The 20,079-nt window shown below is 42.1% G+C and overlaps 2 protein-coding genes across 3 annotated transcripts; one reads left to right on the top strand and one right to left on the bottom strand.

Moving 5' to 3' along the window:
• The first annotated feature begins 823 nt into the window (after positions 1-823).
• LOC121603996 (sialoadhesin-like) lies at positions 824-11,187 on the top strand. Of its 2 annotated transcripts, none has more exons than XM_041933363.1 (11): positions 824-990; positions 2,745-3,101; positions 3,237-3,464; positions 3,585-3,938; positions 4,156-4,377; positions 5,147-5,410; positions 7,463-7,717; positions 8,944-9,204; positions 9,330-9,417; positions 9,525-9,582; positions 10,480-11,187. In XM_041933363.1, exons 1-11 carry the CDS (start codon positions 936-938, stop codon positions 10,594-10,596), a joined length of 2,259 nt encoding a protein of 752 aa, XP_041789297.1. In that variant the 5' UTR covers positions 824-935; the 3' UTR covers positions 10,597-11,187. The 2 variants fall into 2 exon arrangements, with proteins under 2 accessions (XP_041789297.1, XP_041789298.1); XM_041933364.1 differs by having other exon boundaries at positions 10,528-11,186.
• Positions 11,188-15,039: 3,852 nt separating this feature from the next.
• LOC121627533 (rho-related GTP-binding protein RhoU-like) lies at positions 15,040-17,758 on the bottom strand. Its single transcript, XM_041966484.1, has 3 exons — positions 17,488-17,758; positions 17,198-17,256; positions 15,040-15,528 (listed from the first exon to the last, which is right to left on the bottom strand). The coding sequence occupies exons 1-3, from the start codon at positions 17,756-17,758 to the stop codon at positions 15,040-15,042; spliced, it is 819 nt and encodes a 272-aa protein (XP_041822418.1).
• Between the last annotated feature and the right edge of the window lie 2,321 nt (positions 17,759-20,079).

The raw sequence follows: 20,079 nt of genomic DNA, 5'->3' as shown, positions 1-20,079 counted from the left end.
GTACTATGTCCAGACTAAATATGACAACATTTGTCTGGATACAAAGAAATTCTGACTTCGACAAAGCAGTTTTGTACTTGTCGGAGTTGATCAAACAGCTTTATAATTCTGGAAATTGTAGTTTCAAGCGTTAAGTCACTCAGAACCAGTAATACGATCTCAGTAGGAAGTTCTAATATCTAACGAAGATAATTTAGGACAAGCATCAGTTCAGTTTGTTAGATGTTTGTGAGGTATTGCACTGGCTGATGTAAAAGAAGAATCCACAACAGCTCGTGAGTTTGAGTTTGAGTTCCCTCTCATTGCTGCAGAGGGCGAAAGTGAGCAGAAAGTTTTGGACTCCAGCTTGTTCCTTTGTCTATTTTTTATTTGTATTTTATTAATAATATAACCTGAAACTATATGAACACTCCCTCATCCCCACAGTGAATGCTGAAGTCCTGAAGTGATCAGCAGTAGTAGCAGTAGCAGAAGAATTGCTAAGATCTTTCAGTAAGGTAATAGGGGCAATACTACAGTGTAGAAATTCTGTTTCAAGTAAAGTGAAACATTTTTGTATTTATTATTTAGAATAAAGTTTGTGTTTATCAGAAATGAACTCTGTAAGCAGACTCTGTAAAGAGTCTATTAATTCCTATAAAAATACATTGAGAAGTTCATGCATTTGTTTCTTCATTTCAACAATTCATTTCTAATTTCTTCATGTCTAATAAAATACAAAATATGCCCAGGAAATTCATTTGAAAAAAAAGAGGAAGGAAGCCACACTGGTTTTTAACACTTTGATATCCGTAACACAACCCACAAAGAGACAAGCTGTCTTCAGAGACCAGATCCCATCCAGATGTAGAAATGTTCACAGTGATTAACTGACATCCACTGTTTCTCATGTATGTGATCGACCTGCTGATTGAACAGAGACAAAAGGAGAAGCTATGAGTTCAACAGCAGCAGCGAGTGGATTTGTTGCCTTCCTTCTCTCTGTACAAGGTACTGTACATCTCCATTTATGTTGGAAGTCAGTCCACACACTCCAGGCATTCACAGGATGGCAGGTTTTTTAGTAAATACAATGATTTGATGTGTGATGTTATACAATCCCTGCGGCACCAGACCCTCCTTGAATTTAAGTTTTTACAAGACAACACAGAGATGTGTTTGTAGCATTACAAACTTTAAAAACTGGGGTTTTGTTCACTACTAAAGGCAGTCCGGGTGTATATAATTAGAATTAATATACAAACAAAGGAAAAATCCTCTAAATCATTTGCTGAATAAAACCCACCACTCTGTGGAACTTCCTACTTTGCTTTGCTGTTAGCTCTCTAACACGACCCTGTTTCCAAAAAAGTTGGGACGCTGTGCAAAACGTGAATAGAAACAGAAAACAGCATATTTAATTGAAAATAGCACAAAGACAAAATATCAAATGTTGAAACTGGGAAATTTCATTGCTTTTGAAAATTCTCTCCTCATTTAGAATTTGGTGCCAGCAACAATTTTTTAAAAAGTTGGGACAGTGGCAACAAAAGACTGGAAATGCTAAAAGAAAAGACCCGCTGGAACAGTTTATATGCAGCGTACCAACTTTTTTGGAAACAGGGTTGTAGCATAATTACAGGGAGTATAAAGTATTTAACAGTTGGTCTCATGTCGTTCATGTCAGAGTAAATTTTGGAACTGCAAAGTGGATTAAAAAAAACCTTTAAATTGTACAAATTAATATTTTTGTATGAACAAAAGGTCAAATGACTGTGTAATTTGGGCGGTGCTGCTTGTGGTAATGAAGCCACAGAGAATTATCGGCTCTGCAGTTCCTCTCAGCTCTGCAGAACCTTTTACCGTCTTTGAGCTCATTGTTTTGGTTTTGTGGTCTGTAACTTCACTGTTTTAGTTCACCCTCACTGCTCTCATTAGCCTCATTTTCAGCAGCAGGAGGCAGCTGTTTTCGGTGAAAAAGCTCGAGAAAAACCCATGGTACACTACCCGTCCAACAGACAGAAAAAGTTAGCAACTAGCAGCTAAACACCCAAATATTTCCCCCAGTAGTTGTGACTCTTTCTCTCTTTAGAATAATTCTCTATATATCACAAGACTGCCCACGTCTCAGTGCTCTGCATTTCTCTACAGTTTCCGTTCTCACTGTGCAGCAGCCTGACCGCAGGAAGTTAAGAAGAAGAAGTTAAAGTTTTTCTCACCCTTTGAATATTTAATTTTCATCCTTATTTTTATCCTGTTCAGTAAACACTGTGTTAAAGTACACAGTTTGATACATTGCTGTTCCTTCACTGCAGCCTCTGTATGATGTCCTGCCTCAGTGCTCCTTGACGTTACCTGCAGAGATCATGTGTACACCTTTGACTTCCTTTGCACTATAAATCCTCCCGTAAAATGCAGTGATTTGTAGATGTCTCCATACCTCTGTTCACTTAAACCAGAAACAACATTAAAGCTTGATTCAAAGTACAGACTTATTTTTGCAGAATAGGTTTTCAGCTCAGTTCTAGTTAAGATAACAGAGACTGCAGTATTTTAAAGTTTGTTCATGCTCCCCTTCCCAAAAACAACTTGGTAATATAAGATTATCTTTGCGTCACACTGACTTGAAGTGGGATGGCACGACAGCCACAGTAGTTTCTGGAAATGTAGCTTCACACACTGAAGCACCTCCACTGCAAATGACAGTCTGTCTGCTGATGTTGTTATGAGTGTGACTGTGGTGTCTGATGTGCTCTGTGTTGCAGTGGTACAGGGTACGAATGACTGGGGAGTGACTTACACCTCTACTGAGATCTGTGCCTCAAAAGGATCAACTGTGGAATTACCCTGCACGTACAAATACCCATCCAGACAAAAAACACGATATACCACAGTTACAAATCAACTCTGGTTTACTGAATTTAATGGATATGTACATGTGGATCTGAGAACAGACCCACAGTATTCAGGTCGTGTGGAGTACAGTGATGATAAGAAGGACTGCACTCTGACAATCACAGACGTGAGAGAGAGCGACTCAGCTGAGTACAAGTTCAGGTTCATAACAAACCACGATGGTGGAAGCTATACTGGTTCACCTGGAGTCACTTTGTGGGTCACAGGTAACATCTTCATTTGTATGTTAATTAATTCCAAATGTTTAACATCTCGAAAACAATCATGTAAATGTGTCTGAATTTGCATGTGTGCATGTTGACAGTTTTGTCTGAAATAACGTTCTTGTGTCTTCTTCACAGATCCAGGTCTCCAGGTGAAGGTGAGAGAATCTCCATATCGTGACCAGATTGAGTGTCACATTATTTGTCATCGACCTGATCATCCTTCCTACATCTGGTACAAAAATGGACAGAAAATTCCAGCAGCAACATCTTCTTCTTCTTATTATTATTCAGACTCCTTTAGTTCTGCAGACAGTTACTCCTGTGCTGTCGCAGGACATGAGGATTCCCCCTCTCCTTCAGTGTGTGAGTTCACTCCACAGTCTTCCACTAACATGACACCATGTGGTGGAGCCGCATCACTACGTGTACGAGCTTTTGACCAAGTCTGGTTTAAAAAGGGTGAAAATTTGTTTTTTCTTTCAGGTGTCGTTGGTCAATCCTGCAACAGAGTGACGTACACCCACAGAGGCATCTGTGTCTTCAGAGGCTCATCAGTGGACATTTCCTGCACGTACAGCAGTAATGGATACGATGTTGATTCAAAATTCTGGTTCAGTCCTGAACGTAGCCGTCAGTGGCTGAATCCATCACAGCCTGAGGACCTCGGAGGAGACTCCCAGTATGACGGTCGTGTTCAGGTGATCACAGAGAGAGGACGCTCCACTCTGAGAATCACTGACCTGACAGAGAGTGATTCAGCTCAGTATCGCTTCAAATTCAGAACAGGAAGCTTTGAATGGACGAGTAGTTTACCTGGAACAACTCTGACTGTCACAGGTACTGATCTACACAAACCGAGGTTATACACACCAACACAGTATATTGAACACACTGAGCCTGTTGACAACAATCAATCATCATGAGGTCACTGTTGTCTAGTTACTTCTGCTCTCTACTACTTCAAGAAATTGTTGTTGTAGACGTGTGTGTACATCTATCATGGATTTCTGTTCAAACCAGTGATGATAATTTTGTTTCTTGTTCTCACGTCCAGCTCTGCAGGTGCAGGTGACCAGAATAAAAGTCTACCAGTCTTACACTGAGGCAGAGCTGAAGTGTCACAGCAGCTGCGGTCCAGCTGGTCGTTCTTCCTGGTTCAAGAATGGAGAGGAAATCACAGGGGTGCAGATGTCCTCTTATAAAGGCGTCTTTTATCCTGGAGACATCATCTCTTGTGCTTTGAAAGGACATGAAACTTACGTCTCTCCCTCAGTGTGTGAGTTTACTCCACTGTGTCAGGACAAAGATCACACACAAACACTGACATTACACCACAAATACAGTTTCAGACGTAAGCTCACTGCAGTCTTCTAATCTGAACGTAGACACAGCAGAATTATTTATAAAAACAATACAAAAAACTACTAAACTAGAACTGTAAGAAAAGCAATTTTCAGATATATGTTGTAAACAAATTTCTGAAATTCTTTCCAGTTATATTAATTTTTTGTGATTCAGGAGTATTAGAAGTATAAAATATGTTGTTGCTGCATTTAATGTTTTGGTGGTTGCAATGTTTCTGTTGTCGAGATGCTTCATTACTTCATTTCTCCATTATTGATGATGTCATGGCCAATAGCTCTCAGGTGGAGTTCACTGATAAGTTTTTAACTGAGACAGACTGGATATTGTTAGTAACTTTTCATGTTTCATCGTAACACTGAAACACTGAAACTGCTCGGTAACAGTTGCAAAGCATTCTAACAAACCTTAAGCAGGATATGAACACAAACAAGGCTGAAGGTTTCTGTTAGAAATGATTAACTCTTGTTATTGGCTGTCGCTTTCCAGCAGCAGGAGTTTAACCCGGAACAGCTCCAGGATCAGCACTCTGGACAGCCACTGAGACAAATACAAGGGATAATCAAAAAGAAAAAAACAACAACAAAAACTGCATTAAAATATTCACTCATATTCACTCACTCAATAGTCACTAATCTGTGATAACATATTCTCATCTTTAATGATGTTCATGTGTTCTCCAGATGCTCCAAAGCCTCCCTCTGTGTCAGTGAGTCACGCTGGTAAAATCATGGAGGGCAGTTCAGTGACTCTGACCTGCAGCAGTGATGCTAACCCAGCAGCTAGTTACACCTGGTACAAGGAGAATGTGAACCTCAAAGCCGTCAGAGAAGAAGCACAGCTTGTCTTCAGGTCCATCCAGTCCTCTGACTCTGGAGAGTATTACTGTGCAGCTGAGAACGAGCTGGGGAGGAGAACATCTAAAAACATCTCTATTGAAGTGACGTGTGAGTCAAACAGCTTATTGAAAAATAACAAATCTGTGCAGTCTTTGCAGGAGAGGATTTTACTGATCATGTCTAATTTCTTCAGCTCTTCTTGCTTCACATTCAGTCTGCTGTGATTCACTAAGCAGCTCCAGGAGATTCGACCAGTTTTATGCAGAATGGGACACACATTCAAACTGTCACATGTCCCTTTGTCAGACCACCTTCACAGTCTAAAATGCTGGTACACACAGCTGTAATTTAAATACCATGTGTGCTACTGTAGTACACACATACTTTAACGAAAATAATCTCTGTTAACGCATCTCCTTCAGATGCTCAAAACCTCCTCTGTGTCAGTGACTCCTTCAATCATGGAGGGCAGTTCAGTGACTCTGACCTGCAGCAGTGATGCTAACCCAGCAGCTAAAAATACAAGTTGGTACAAGAAGAATAAAAAGAACTTGAGGGGCCAACAGACATCTATTGTTTCAGCTGCATCAGCTCTGACAGAGTGAACTACTACTGCAAATCTGAGAATAAATATGTATTGAGTCTTCATCTCTGTTTGTGGATGTCAGGTGGAACCACAAAACATTTGAATATTAATTCCTCCTCCTTATTATTTTTACTACCAGTCAGACCAAATGTCTTTAATGTCCTTTTTTCTGAGCACAAGCTGAAACTCAAGCTTGCCAGGACACTGGCAATGGCTTGAAATATGTGTGTCTAGCATCTTGCCTCTTGTGTGAGGTGAAAACCACAGGACACCAATGTCCAGCTGTAAGAACCTTCTTGGCCAAGCTTGACGGCGTGCTCAAGGATTTAATGTCACTGCTACTGTGCCGGCATGAACTTCAATGCAGTGCCTCTCTGAGCAAGGCCATGAAAGTTGCAGTGCCCTTGCAATTGCCAAAATTTGAGGTCCAAGCATCACAAAGCTTAATAAACTGTGAAATAATGTTTTTGTCCAACAAGTGATCAGATTTTGATCACTTTAAATTTTTTGTACTGCATGTGGGAGGTCACAAAGTGTATTAACCTATAAAACAATACAAAAAACTACTAAACTAGAACTGTAAGAAAAGGAATTTTCAGATATATGTAGTAAACAAATTTCTGAAATTCTTTCCAGTTAGATGAAATTTTTGTGATTCAGGAGTAGAAGTATAAAATATGTTGTTGCTGCATTTAATGTTTTGGTGGTTGCAATGTTTCTGTTGTCGAGATGCTTCATTACTTCATTTCTCCATTATTGATGATGTCATGGCCAATAGCTCTCAGGTGGAGTTCACCGATAAGTTTTTAACTGAGACAGACTGGATATTGTTAGTCTGTAACTTTTCATGTTTCATTGTAACACTTTAAAATAGAGTCACCAGTTTCACGATTCATTCATGACAGAGTCGACAGACGGACGGGCTTTGACTTAGTGAATCCAGAAAACAGAAGTTCTGCTACAACCACACACACTGCATAAAAAAACCATGAAACTGCTCAATAACAGCTGCAAGTATTCTAACAAAACTTAGGATCTAAACACAAACAAGGCTGGAGGTTTCAGTTGACATATTTCAAGCTTTACAATGAAATCAGTGTACAGGACTGCACGGCGGTCAGTGTCAGGATGAATCCTAAGTCAAAGCAGTCAGGGGAAATCAAATAGACAGATGGATCAAACAAGAGATAGTTAATGCTTATGCAGTTTCACGGGGTCACGGAATATATACCATATTTACACACTATTTTAATATCAGTTTGATTTTGAGTCACTTTAATTTTTTTGCACTGCATGTGGGAGGTCACAAAGTGTATTAACAGAAAAGGCCCATGAAGAGGACATCTGTGGCCATGTTTCATGCACAGGTCTGTTAGTTGTTACTATAACCAGCTAGCTAGATGTGACAATGGCCTGTCTCATGAAGCAGGATTTCTCAAACAGGTGGATACCATAGTAACCACTTGTTCATCAGAATAATTTATCTAAATAATTGCATTGCTCCTCCTAGCCTGAGGCTTTCCATGCCTAAAAAGATAAACAAAGATTTAATTTGTCTCTCTTTGGTCCAACAGATGCTCCAAAGCTTCCCTCTGTGTTGGTGAGTCCCTCTGGTGAGATAGAGGAAGGCAGTTCAGTGACTCTGAGCTGCAGCAGTGATGCTAACCCAGCAGCTAAATACACCTGGTACAAGATGAACCAAACACTGACTCCTGGAGACACGTATCATTTCACCTCTATCACCTTGGAGGACAGCGGGATCTACCACTGCAAGTCTGAGAATGAGTATGGCCAGATCACCTCCAACCCTGTACACATAGATGTCCAGTGTAAGTACACAATGTCAGCAAATCACTTCAGCACTCAGTACAAACAGCGGATGTAAACATCTGTCGAGAAACAATGTGAAGTTCTAATGTAGCATCACAGGTAGTTAAAAGGATAGTTTCAGTCTATCTTGCTACTATAATCACATGCCATTTGTACATTAAAATGTTTTTTGTAATCATTCCTCCTGTCCATGCCGACTGTGGAGTGATTCCTTCGTAGAATGACTCCACTCAAATGGATGTCAAAATCCAGTGTCCAGTTCCAAAGTTCAGCTGACGCTAATACGAGGCTACAGCAGTCTGAGTCACACAAGTCAGCTTTTCATAAAAAGTTCCCGATTTGTGTTTGTCCAGAGAGCAATTTATGTCGAGCTGCAGGAGAAGGATTAGCCCCACGGCGTCATGCAGCGTTGTGTACACAAACCATAGGAGTAAAATCAAAACAATATTTTTTGCCTGTGCACCAGTGAAAGCCATGACCGGAGGCATTATGTTTTCGGGTTGTCTGTTCATCCGTCTGTATGGACTCATCTGTCCCATTCTCATGAACACGATATCTCAGTAGTGCTTTAGGGGAATATCTTCAAATTCGGCTTAAATGTTCACTTTGACTTAAGGTTGAACTGTCAGCCCGGCTGACACCTGGTCCTGGTTTTCAGCTGACGTCCACACCTGGGGTTCCTCTTATATGTCCAGCCCCCAGTTAAGTCTGTGTTTTCCCTCAGCCTTTGCCAGCAGTTGCTTTGTTTTTCCCTGGACCTTGCTTGTTTTTGGATTTTTGGATTGGGTTCTCTTTTGGATTTGATTTTGCCTGCCTCGCATTCCTGCATCATTTGAACTGCACCTGCTCCAACTTTGTACTGTGCATTGGGGTCCGTCCCTTGCTTCCTTGTTTCCTCTGCCTGCACCTGTGTGATGGTATGAACTGACCAGACTTCACTGTGCAAACACCTCCTCTTGTCAGGTGTAGTAAAACATGTTAATTCTGCATTTTCACTAACTGCCAGAGATGAAAGTTAGTCACTTCAGTTTCTACCCCCACACTGGGAACCTGCAGCACAGCTTCATGATCTCAAGTGGAGCACTATTTGACAGGGAATCAGATTAAGTATGACATTCCCTGTCATCGTATTATGTATTATCAATTTTTCTCCATGGTGCCCCTCAAAACAACAATTCCACTTCATCTTAAATACATTTTTCTCTCTGTACTTATTATCCTTCAGATGCTCCAAAGCTTCCCTCTGTGTCAGTGAGTCCCTCTGGTGAGATAAAGGAAGGCAGCTCAGTGACTCTGACTTGCAGCAGTGATGCTAACCCAGCAGCTAATTATACCTGGTACAGGGAGAATGAAGACTCGACAAAAGCATCAGGACAAATCTTCATCATCACTGACTTCAGAGCTGAACACAGTGGGAATTATTACTGTGAAGCCCAGAGCAAAAGAGGACGTCGTAACTCCACCTTGTATCTGCTTGCTGTGGCAGGTAGTTGCTTCCATGATCCTATAATTGGCTGATTAACAGACAGTATCACCTGGTAAACTAATTCATAAATCCAACCTTACTAATGAGGTCCGGTAAAGCATGTTTAACAACTGTCTATCTTCAAGGGAAATCAACAATGATGATAAATATCATCAGGTTGACTCTGGTGGTTGTGGGGCCGACTCTTCTGCTTCTGTTCTGTCTGTGGATGAGGTGAAACTATGAAAATGAATCACTTCCATTACTGATCTTTTACTTTCATAGTTTTGGAGTTTTCAAATACACTTTTTTTTGTTCCTTTGTTTTTGGATGAAATACAGGAAGAAGAAAACTCTGAGCTCCACCACTGAAACACATGAACCCATAGAGACTATGGAGGTGAGAGAGATACCAAAGGGTTATCAGTGTTTGGCTTTTAATTCACTGGCACTCACTTTGTTCTTGTAAGGTCATCAAAACAATTTACATATAATTAAATAAGAACTGTCTTTCTTGATGGTCCAATGTGTAAGACATGGACAAAATTTTAGTTTAAAACAACCAAAGAATGAAAATGGAAAAGAATGTAAAGAACCAACAGTTCAGACTGTGTGTTGTGTTGCAGACGTATCTACTGAAGCTGGCATGCTAACCAGCTAGCTGTGCCCTGTCTCATAATACCATTTTGTTCCTCAACAACTGGTTTGCCACATTTCATAAGCGCCCTCAGCTTTTTTAGTCTCATAAATAAACAAAATTCTCACAAAATGTCAACAAAGGAAATATTCCTTCTAAAACACACTTAATTCAAACAGAAACAAAATAAAACTCCCCAAATCCATCTTGGTTTGTCTTTCCATTGGTACAACATTTACCAGCCGGTTAGGTTGCCCCGGGAGTCAGCTGGCGTTGCTGTAAATCACCTCGGCACTGTAATCTCTCAGAGGCTGAGTTTGGTACTGATGCTCGGTGTGACCACCAACAGTCCCCCAGTGATGCGAGCTCTCGGTCCAAGCAGACTCAGTCAACTAAAAGGGCCCCCAGCTGCACAGCTAACAGCCAGAGATAGCTACAGCAAAGAGCATAGTGAGCAGCAATAAGTTACTCTGGTGATTCGCTGCCCCCTGTTTGTTTGGAGTGACCTTTGACAGGTGGCCGATTCTCACACGCTGTACCTTCAATAGAAATCACCAATGTCTATTTAGCACCTTCACACATTTTCCAGCCACATTTACTGCAGAAGTCTTTTGTACCCTTAAACACGTACATTTCAATATCAAATCTAATTGTCTCCAGATTCCATTGGAGGCCTTCAACGCTCATCTTGTTGTCTGTCCCCATCAGCTGGAGTCTGATCCTGATTATACCAACGTCTCAGCCTTAAACAGCAGAAGAAGAAGCACAAGCATGTAGCAGAAGATTGGAGAATGCAAGCTTTATTTGTACCTGCGCAGGTACATTACATATGTTAAGTGTTAAGGATTGTAAAATCAAATTTTAGATGTTAATGTCACACAGTACTTTTAAGAAATACTGTCATATCGCACTTGTCCTGACAGAGAAGGCCAATAAAGTCTGTTCAAAACAGTGTTAAACTGAAGGCACAATATCTCACAGCATGTATATATTTCAATACAGTGAACTCCAACATGAGCCCAGCTCTATCTCACTTTGCTAGTTGTCAACATTTTTCAAGTACTGCAGTGGCTGATTGACAGCAACTCAGTTCCACAGCAACTCTGTAGTTTGGGTATCATTAGTTCCCTGTCACTGCTGCAGGGGGCGACAGTGTGCAGAACATTTCAGCTGTTAACAAACTCTTTGTGTGCTTATTATTCAGAATAAAGTTTGTATTGATCAGAAATGAAGTCAACTACAACCTGAATCATTTTTTTTCCAATAAGACATTTGCATTGGAGACTGGAGGTAAATATTGGCAGGTCACTCGCACAGCTTCAACAATAAATGTGAACATGTTTAAATGCAGTACGAGGAAATGTGACTCAGCTGTGGGAAATTATTCTGGTCAGCTGGTCCGATCACAGTGTCGATAACAATGCCACATCTTGCTTAGTTGTGCAATGTTCCAGAAGCAGCAATGATGTTGCAAACCTTCAGTTGGCTGTGGCACACCTCTGCATGGAGAACGTCAATGTTCAAATCCCTTTTCAAGTGCACCCCATGTTAACTTCCTGTAAGTGGCCCATACAGGTGGAGGATATCTGTTTTCTTTCTGTAGTGTCACCATGTCTACGGAAATAGATGCACTATAAAAACATATCTTCAATAGATATACGCCTGTCATAAGTTTATTTTTTGTCTCAAGAATATTTTTTCAACAAATATGCACACTATCAACGTTAACTTCACCCCATTTAAACCAACGCCCTACCCCGATCATCCCCACCCACAAGCTTCACGCATAACTGACACCTGGAGTACCACAGAGAGCCACTGGATGCCTGGCTCCACAGCAGGATAAGAAATAATAAGAAAAGAAAATCAAACAAAAGATGGGGAAGAAAACATAACTTCCACAGATTATACCACTGCCTGAACCCAACAGAGGGGCACATGACTAAAAGAGAGAGAGAGAGCAAGTTACAATGGGAGTATTGGATCTTTTCAAGGTTTAGACAAGACATCATGTCCCTCAGCCAATGAGCATGGGTGGGAATGGCAGCATTCCCTCCATCTTAGCACAACTGGTCAACAGACAGCTTGTGCCATTTAAACAGAGTCAGGCACACGTCACTCTCTCCAGTGGTACCAACAAGTGCAATCTGAGGTCTGAGTTCTGGGTCAGAGCTGAGAATTTGGGGTAAGGGTTGGAAAATATCTCTCCAGTGTTTTTCCAGCAGAGGATTTGTCACGATACAAGATACAAGTTTAGCTTTGGCTATATGGGCCCTGTGCATGACCAAACACAGGGCATAGAGGGAACTAAAAATATCCTCCGACAGTGAAAGGTTTAAATCCTGCTCCCAGGAAGTTTGAATTTTGCAGAGGGGGGCACGTCTTATACCTGCCAGCTTGTCTTCGATAGCAGATATTAAACCAGGCGAAACAGGTAGAGACTGAGAGTGGAGACAGTGTCGGGTTTGCAGATACCTGAAAAACTAGGTATTTGGTAGGGTGAACTTTTCAGTTGTTCAAATGATGCAAAACTATTATCAATAAAAAGATCTCGACCCTTTTGGGCCATTCTGAACTAAAGAATCAAGTAAAGAAGGTTGGAAGAGATGCGTGAAGGACTTTAGAGAGAAGAACCGTGGAAAAAAGAGTTTCTGAACTGAGCCCCCTCACTCATGACGTGTCTGATCACCAGATTATCAATGAATTTATTTTGGGAAAGAGGGAGTGGGGTCTTTATTTAGTAGAGGGCACTTCCCTTTCCATATGTCAGATGACATAACCGAGTCTAGAAGAACTGCAACATGAACTGGTGTAAACAGGTGTGCAGTATCCATGCAGGTGAAGGCTTGTGCAGTCAGAAGGATCCACTGTATGAAACATGAACGCCCCTTCAGGCCGTCCTGTGGTGATCAGCAGCCAGATGCCTGAGAGGTAACCACACCTGCCTGAAATCTCTCAAGCTGTTTGTGTCTCTGTGAGGGAATGTAGGCCAGGTGAAGTGAGGTCACGTGTTAAACTGAGCCTGTCGTCTCCTGTAATGTCTCTGGACAGGGTGCTGCTGAAAATGACTTCTGCCATATGTCACATTAAACCAACAAAAACTTGTATTAATTCTATTGAATGTGTTTATCGTGGTGGTTTTATTCATCTGCTGATGAGTTGTAACCCCTTGTGCCACGACTTCACATTAGTTCATTCAGGTTATTGGCTGACTTCTTTTTGCTTTGCAACATAAGATTAATTTTCTTCACAGTGACTTTGATGGCAATAGTTTGTCATTATAACGCTTTGTACACATCATAAACTGCCTGTTCAAGGCCAGAACATATTGTTGAAATATTCTGCATTACTTTGTATGAGATGTCCAATAATATACAGTGCATGTGCAAGTACACATTCCTAATCATTAAAATAATAAATTCAGTTGTATGGTCTAATTTAGTGAAGTTCATGGATGTGTCACTAATGAAGTTTAGTCACTTTTAGTATGAACGTGTTATTTGTGGGGATTTTAAGGTTAAAAACGCAGTCGGTGGACCTTAGGGCTCAGGCATGTGTTCTCCAGGGAATAAATGTTCAGGTGTCCCCTGAATTTGTGTGTATAACCTCAGTTCATGAAGTACTAGAAGTAAATTTTCCTCACTTACAGGTTGCGTGTGAGAACAAGATAAACCCTTGAAGGTGGAGGAATCTGCCTCTCCTGCCTTTTCAAGGTGTGAGGCCTCCGTGGGGAGACACTCAGGCTCCATATGCTGGTCTAATCCAGTCCAGGTGGTCCTGTCTGCTCCTATTAGAGGAGGCTGCAACCAGAGTGAGCATTCACCAGGCTGACTCTGAATCAAAGAGGAAAGCGGGGCAAAGTGTTGATACTCCTCTTACCCCGAGGTTACAGGAGAACTATCTGCCTCTGACTGCTTGACCCCAATGTTGTATCTGAGGTAAGGAAGCATTTTTATGCACAGAAGTCTTGCTGGGCCGGTCAGTAATCGAACAGGAGGATCAGAGCGGTAATGATCAGTGGCACTTGATCCCTATTAACCTGCCAACATGTCCTGTTGTTGTCCAGTGAAGGAGCAAGAAGCAGAAGCTGTGGGAGTCTGAAGAAGTTGTACGTTTGCACGTACACAAACAGATGGCAAATCACACCTGGTGAAATGTTGCCGTTTAGTGAGGAAATATCTCACTGATATTTGATTTACACCCTTAAAATGCTCCGTTTGGTAAGTGAAATAATCTTGTAAACGGTTGTTATAAACTTTAATCAAGGCTTCCGTGCATATTCCATGACCAGAGATGCAGTGTAGATAACCATAAATAAATAAGTACACAAATAACAAACTAACATTCAAACAAAGAACTAGTACTGTTGGGGTGTAAGGAGACAAAGAATACACACTGAGTCAAAATCTCCATCAGCCTCCTCGACAGTCAGACTTGCATCAAACCAAACTGTCTGATAATATTTGTGGGGTTTGTTTTAACCCCCTGGGAGTCTCAGATGGGTGGAGTTGCTCACATCAGGATATAAAACACAGAAACCTGTAGTGGGTTTCGAGTGGTTTTCTAACTTAAAACCCTTAACAAATCGGCTTATCTCCGCACGTCAAACTCCAGTAGTTATACAGAGGTTAAAAAACACAAAGAACAAGACATTGGGGAGGAGCGGTGAAAGAATCAAAGTGGAGAGGGTGAAGAATTCTTCTAGCAGGTGATCGGCAAAGCTCGCAGGATTGGCTAATGACAGAATGCAGAGCAGCAACAGTGTGATCTAACAGTGTTATTCTGCTGTTGGTGGTTTAGAGTCACTTCCCAAAATCCAATCGATGGCACCTCTCATTGAACCTCCGTCTGGTAAATACGCAGTGCTTTAAAACTCTACTCTCCCAGTTTGTAACCAAGACTTTCTGCTTTTAACGTCTTAGGCAAGTGAGCAGCTGTCAGTCTTTCAGAGGTTTCTAGCAGAGTTACATAGACACTTAAAAACTGTTTACATCGCTGTGTAGTTGTCCTAGTTACAAATAAGCTGAATGCTGTGTGAAACATTACCCACTCACACTTTCCCCGCCAGTCTGGGGGTTTGAACAGGCATCTTGTGAGTCACAGCCCTGCATTTCAGCGCTTGTTCTGGGCCTTTTCATGTTGTCCTGTGTGGTGATAATCCCCACCCATCTGGCACCTTTGCAAACATGATCTGACCCAGGTTTGCTCTTGTGCAGCTGTTCACTTGAATTCACAGCTCTGCTCTCCCATCAGACAGTTGATCTTCCTCCACCAGGTCTCCGAGAGGCTCTTGATCTTATCGGGCGTCTTCTTCCTCAGGGTCAGCCTCTGCTGCTGCATGCTGCAAGTGCCTGTCGGCTGGATGCTAGCCAAGATGGCTGAATCAAAAGCGTCCTTCAGGTTCTTCTGGGTCAGCGCCGAGCACTCTGCAAAGCTCACTGCCCCGAGCTCCTGTGCGAGCTGCTGGCCCTCCTCGGTGCACACCGGCCGCTCCTGGTTCTGTGCCAGGTGAATCAGCACCTGGACGTCCTCCCTCAGGTCCAGCTGGGTGCCGACGAGGATCAGGGGCGCACCAGGACAGTGCTGACGGATCTCGGGAACCCACCTGTTGGTCAGGTTGCGGAAAGAGCAGGGGCGCACCACGCTGTAGCAGAGGAGGAAGACGTCTGCGTTCTTGTAGCACAGCGGCCGGAGGCGCTCCAGCTCATCCTTCATGAGTCATAAACAGACAGATCAGATTAGAGTAAACCTGGCTCCTGACAGGATAGGACTGGCATTATTCTATTCTTATTGTCAACAGATCCCATGAAAAGACCAAAACAAACACTTTGTTAGTGTGTATCTGAATACTTTCTGACCTCCCTACACTGTCTGTGCCTCTCAGCAGCAGGTTACACTCGGAGAGAAGTGGTCTGTACGACGTGTTGTCCAGATCAAAAGTGCTTATACTACATAGGCTTTGATACACACACAGTACTTGTTAGTGGGATCGATTCATTGTTGGTTTTGGTCTTTAAATGGGATTTGTTGACAGTCAGGAAAAAATAGAACATCATCAGCGTTGCCACCTTTTAGTGACTTCCTCTCTGCATCAATGTGGAATGTGTCTAATGGAAACCTCTAAAGAATTTAATTAGTGTCACCAATTCAGTATCTATGGTCACAGTCTCCACTTCTGTTATCGGTGTTGAATAATGGACAGAAAACTGTTTCTACAGAAAATTATGATGTCACAGAGGAGCTGACCTTTGACCTTTTGGACATCAAATGTCATCACTTCATTCTATCCTTCAAGACATTTGTGTGACATTTTGTCATTATCAGTGTATGATTTCTTGAGTTATTGTCAACATTTTGTTGTGCGGTCACAGTGACCATTGACCTTTAACCACCAAACTCTAATCAGTTCACCTTTGAGTCCAAGCGGAACTTTGTTCCAGATTTGAAGACATTCCCTCCAGGCGCTCCTGAGATATCACATTATTTTGTAGTCCAGGTTTGATTAGAATAACCACTGACATTTTTGGTGCAGACGAGGTGTCACTATGATGTGGGCTCAGGAAAAATATGCTGTTTCTTTTTTATTTCCTGTTTTTAAAACATTTTCAACAGGTTGATTCATCCACATCTCTCACTCACCTCTTGTGGGATCTGGCCATACAGGTGGTTTTGGTTTGATTTGCTCTAGTTTTGTCTCGCTTTCTGAGATTTCTTGGTATTATTTTGTTGGTAAATCTACAGCATACTTTCCTCTGAAAAATAGTCTCTATATAAACTACTGACAGTGAGATCTGTGATTATTATATTATAGTAACAAGGACACTGTTTCTGGAAAGGGTTGTTGCTGTAAGTCAGATTAATTTACCCTCAACTTGACTTCATCATGCAAAGACAAGATGAGAAATGTGTAATATTCAACAAAAAGTGGATGGTGGGGCTCAGGGTGACAGATGGGGCAGGGGGAGTTTTTTCCTGCAGGGGGCGATGTAAACTGTGGAGTGACAGGACTAGGAGGGGGCAACTTAAACTAAAGGGGTCTTAAAGGATTTCAGTCCAGGACTAAAAGCTGGCTGCAGGGGGCAACCAACACAAACACAGCAAGAACTGCAGTTTGAGAGTACCACTAATCGTTGACAAAACGTATTGATTACTTACATTGATTGATCCATCAACCAGCCCCCATTTCTATCGTGGAAACGCAGCAGGGGAGAAATGCGAAACGATACAAAAAGAGGCGAAGCTGAGTGATTAGATTTCCACAAGGGGGACCCGTAATGCATGCACCTGTTCTACACATGCCACGTGCTCAGGTGTGCTGACTGTTCCTTCATGTATTTATGATAACGTTACATCTCGGAAAAAGAGAGGTGCAGCTCACCTGTCCAGCCATGTCACAGAGCTGCAGTCTCACTGGTTTTCCGTCAACCACAACCATCACTGAGAAGATGAAGAAAGCATTTACAGTATGTGTATGACCTGATTCATCACTCTCTGTATGAGGTATGAAAGCGGACATGGGCACCATCTACAAGCTTTGAAACGGAAAACCTCGAATGTAAACAACTTTAGGAAAGACAAGTTCGACAAAAGCCTTAAACCCAAACTTTCAGGTGTGCGTAAAACTTGTGCGTAACTCTTTAATTCAACTACATTGATGACAAAGGTTACCGGTAAAGTTGTCAAACGCTGTTGGAACATATTCTGTCGGGTATCCGTTGGTGGTGTAGCTGACGATGAGGCTGGTCTTGCCCACCGCTCCGTCTCCAACTAGGACGCAGTTCACCTTGCGCTCAGGTGCGGAGCCGGACCTCCGGCGCTTCACGCTCAGAGGGAAGTCCCGGCTCTTCAAGCGCCGAGGAAGGATCGGGGAAACGTCTCCTCCGCACACCGGTTCCGACACACGGCGTGGCTTCTGCTTCCCGACATCCTGAGGAAGCATGGCTCTGCAGGGAACGGCGTAGCTGCCTGACGGTTCAGAGCAGCTGAAGACTCCCCGCGCGCTCCATCCTCTTGACAGCTCACGTGTTTCTGCTGCTGTTGAGGTTCGTAAAGCTGCAAACATAAAGCCCCAAACGAAACTTAGGTGTGCTTCATGTGGACCGAGGCAGAGATTTGGAGCGCGCAGTGGCACAGCCGTCGAGTTTCTCCGCTCAGCAGGAGCTCCTGATTGGCATTCTCCCTGCATCTGCTGTGGTCGTGATTCCTAAGAGGCTTACCCAGCAGAGCACCATATGAAGCTCCAAAGCTTTCCAAGTGAAATGAACTAAGCCGACTGGAAACCTTTATCCCATGGAGTAAAATATACAGTATGTCACCCTCTTTAGCCAATTAAAAGATGCATATAAAAGTCTAAATAGGGGGTTTAAAACATTTTTTGGAGTGTCTTTGGGGCCACACAATAAACGCATAGGTTGATTTTACCTTCTTTTTTTAAGTATTACAAAAACTCATGAAGAGGGATTACACACAGTGCAGCTGTCAGCCGACAGTGTTTTTAAAATAGATTATATTCAACTATAAAAATATTCCCAGATGGAGCTCAATCTGCCCCCTCTGCGGAATAAATTTGAATAATGATAAACGAACGAATACATGACAATCACACGCAAATGGCAGACTGTGTTTTCTTCTTCTTTATCGGTCTGACTTACTTCTGTCGTATCACATCCATTCAATCAAACGACCCCGTGTTTGACTTCATTCGGGTTGTTAATAGGGAAATATGTACATGTATGATATCAATGATGTGGCGCACTGACGCCCCCAAGTGGTGGAATCAGGTCAACTTTGGGGACTGAAGGACTGGCTGCAGCATGAATCATCTTTCCTTATCACCGTCACCAGCAACCAGAGAGAGAGACAGAAACAGAGAGAGAGCGAGACAGAGAGACACACAGAGAGAGAGAGCCTGGAGCTGAAAACAGATTAAAACATGAAAAGAGGAGAGAACACACTGAAAAACAACCTCGAGCAAACAGAAAAACATCATTACTGGTGTGAGCGTGTTGTTTTTATGGTCCCCATCAAAAAGGAAATGAATGAGGAACGTAAACAAAATGCACAGTTTCCTAATCCAGCTATTAAACTCTCTGTCTCTGGCATGTGAGGGAATTTCATTCTCATTTAACGGTTCAATTAATATGGATTTTTTGAGGCTGAAACAGTGTTTTTTACGCTGTTAAAACCTTCCTGCTTAAGATAGACAAACCTCTGAAGCAACTTTCTTTAGCGTCTCAGGACCCTAAGAATGTCTTGAAGACTTGATTGGTTATTTGACTCTCTCTGGCATCCTCCATATCTTTCCTGTGGTATAACAACATTGATATTGAACTTTTAATAATTTCTTATAATTATATTTATTAAAATAATAATCTTTAATCCTTGATGATTATGATTGATTCAAAATGAAAAAGTGTTTATAGTGGCCTGATATATTAAACTCAGCTTGTTTTTTCTCTCATCACAGAAAAGATGAGCAAAATCCCAAAACCCAGTCGAGTCGTAATCACTTTTGCTACAGGGCGACAACATGGTGAGAGAGCAGCAGTGTGTGTGTGTGCGTGAGTGCACATGCGTGTGTGTGTGTGTGGGAGGCATAATGTGTTGCCATGCATTGAACAGCACCAAAAACACCACTGAGTGGGAGTGAAACCATACGCACCAGCAAAGAACAAGGCACCTTTTCACACACACACACACACACACACACACACACACACACACACACCATGCAGCTCCAGTGTGTGTTGTTATCGATGTGTCATTAATTTGTTGATCTGATATCTACTGTAGCAGTTCAGATTGGTTGTGTCTGTCTCTGAGATTTAATATTCTAAAATAAGAGAAAAACTTTTAAACTGAAGAATGCCTCTAAACTGAACCACATTTTGCAGCGTTCCTTTCTTTAGCTTAATCTTATAGCTCCTTCATTAAAGCCCCATTTATTTTTCACTTGATTGTGTTTTGTGTGTGTGCATACAAAAAAACCTGAATAAATAATTTGGTTTAAAAAATCCTGAACTACGTTTTGCAGCAGTCACAGTCACAGCAGGGCGCCGCAGCAGCAACCTCAGAGGTAACAGTTATATTCCTGACGGCAGGGGCAGTAACAGCAGCGATGGTGATAGTACCAGTTTTTATTTTCAACCCTGGCAGAGTAGTTTCTGTTCATTCGGCTTTTGCAGTACTGTGAGCACCAATAAGACACTTCTGTTGCTTTCAGGCACCAGGCACAAGGAGTACCAGTGGTGGATCTTATAT

Source organism: Chelmon rostratus, chromosome 3 (assembly GCF_017976325.1).
Source record: "Chelmon rostratus isolate fCheRos1 chromosome 3, fCheRos1.pri, whole genome shotgun sequence".
NCBI classification, from domain to species: domain Eukaryota; kingdom Metazoa; phylum Chordata; class Actinopteri; order Chaetodontiformes; family Chaetodontidae; genus Chelmon; species Chelmon rostratus.
This window is presented reverse-complemented; position numbering and strand designations above follow the sequence as displayed.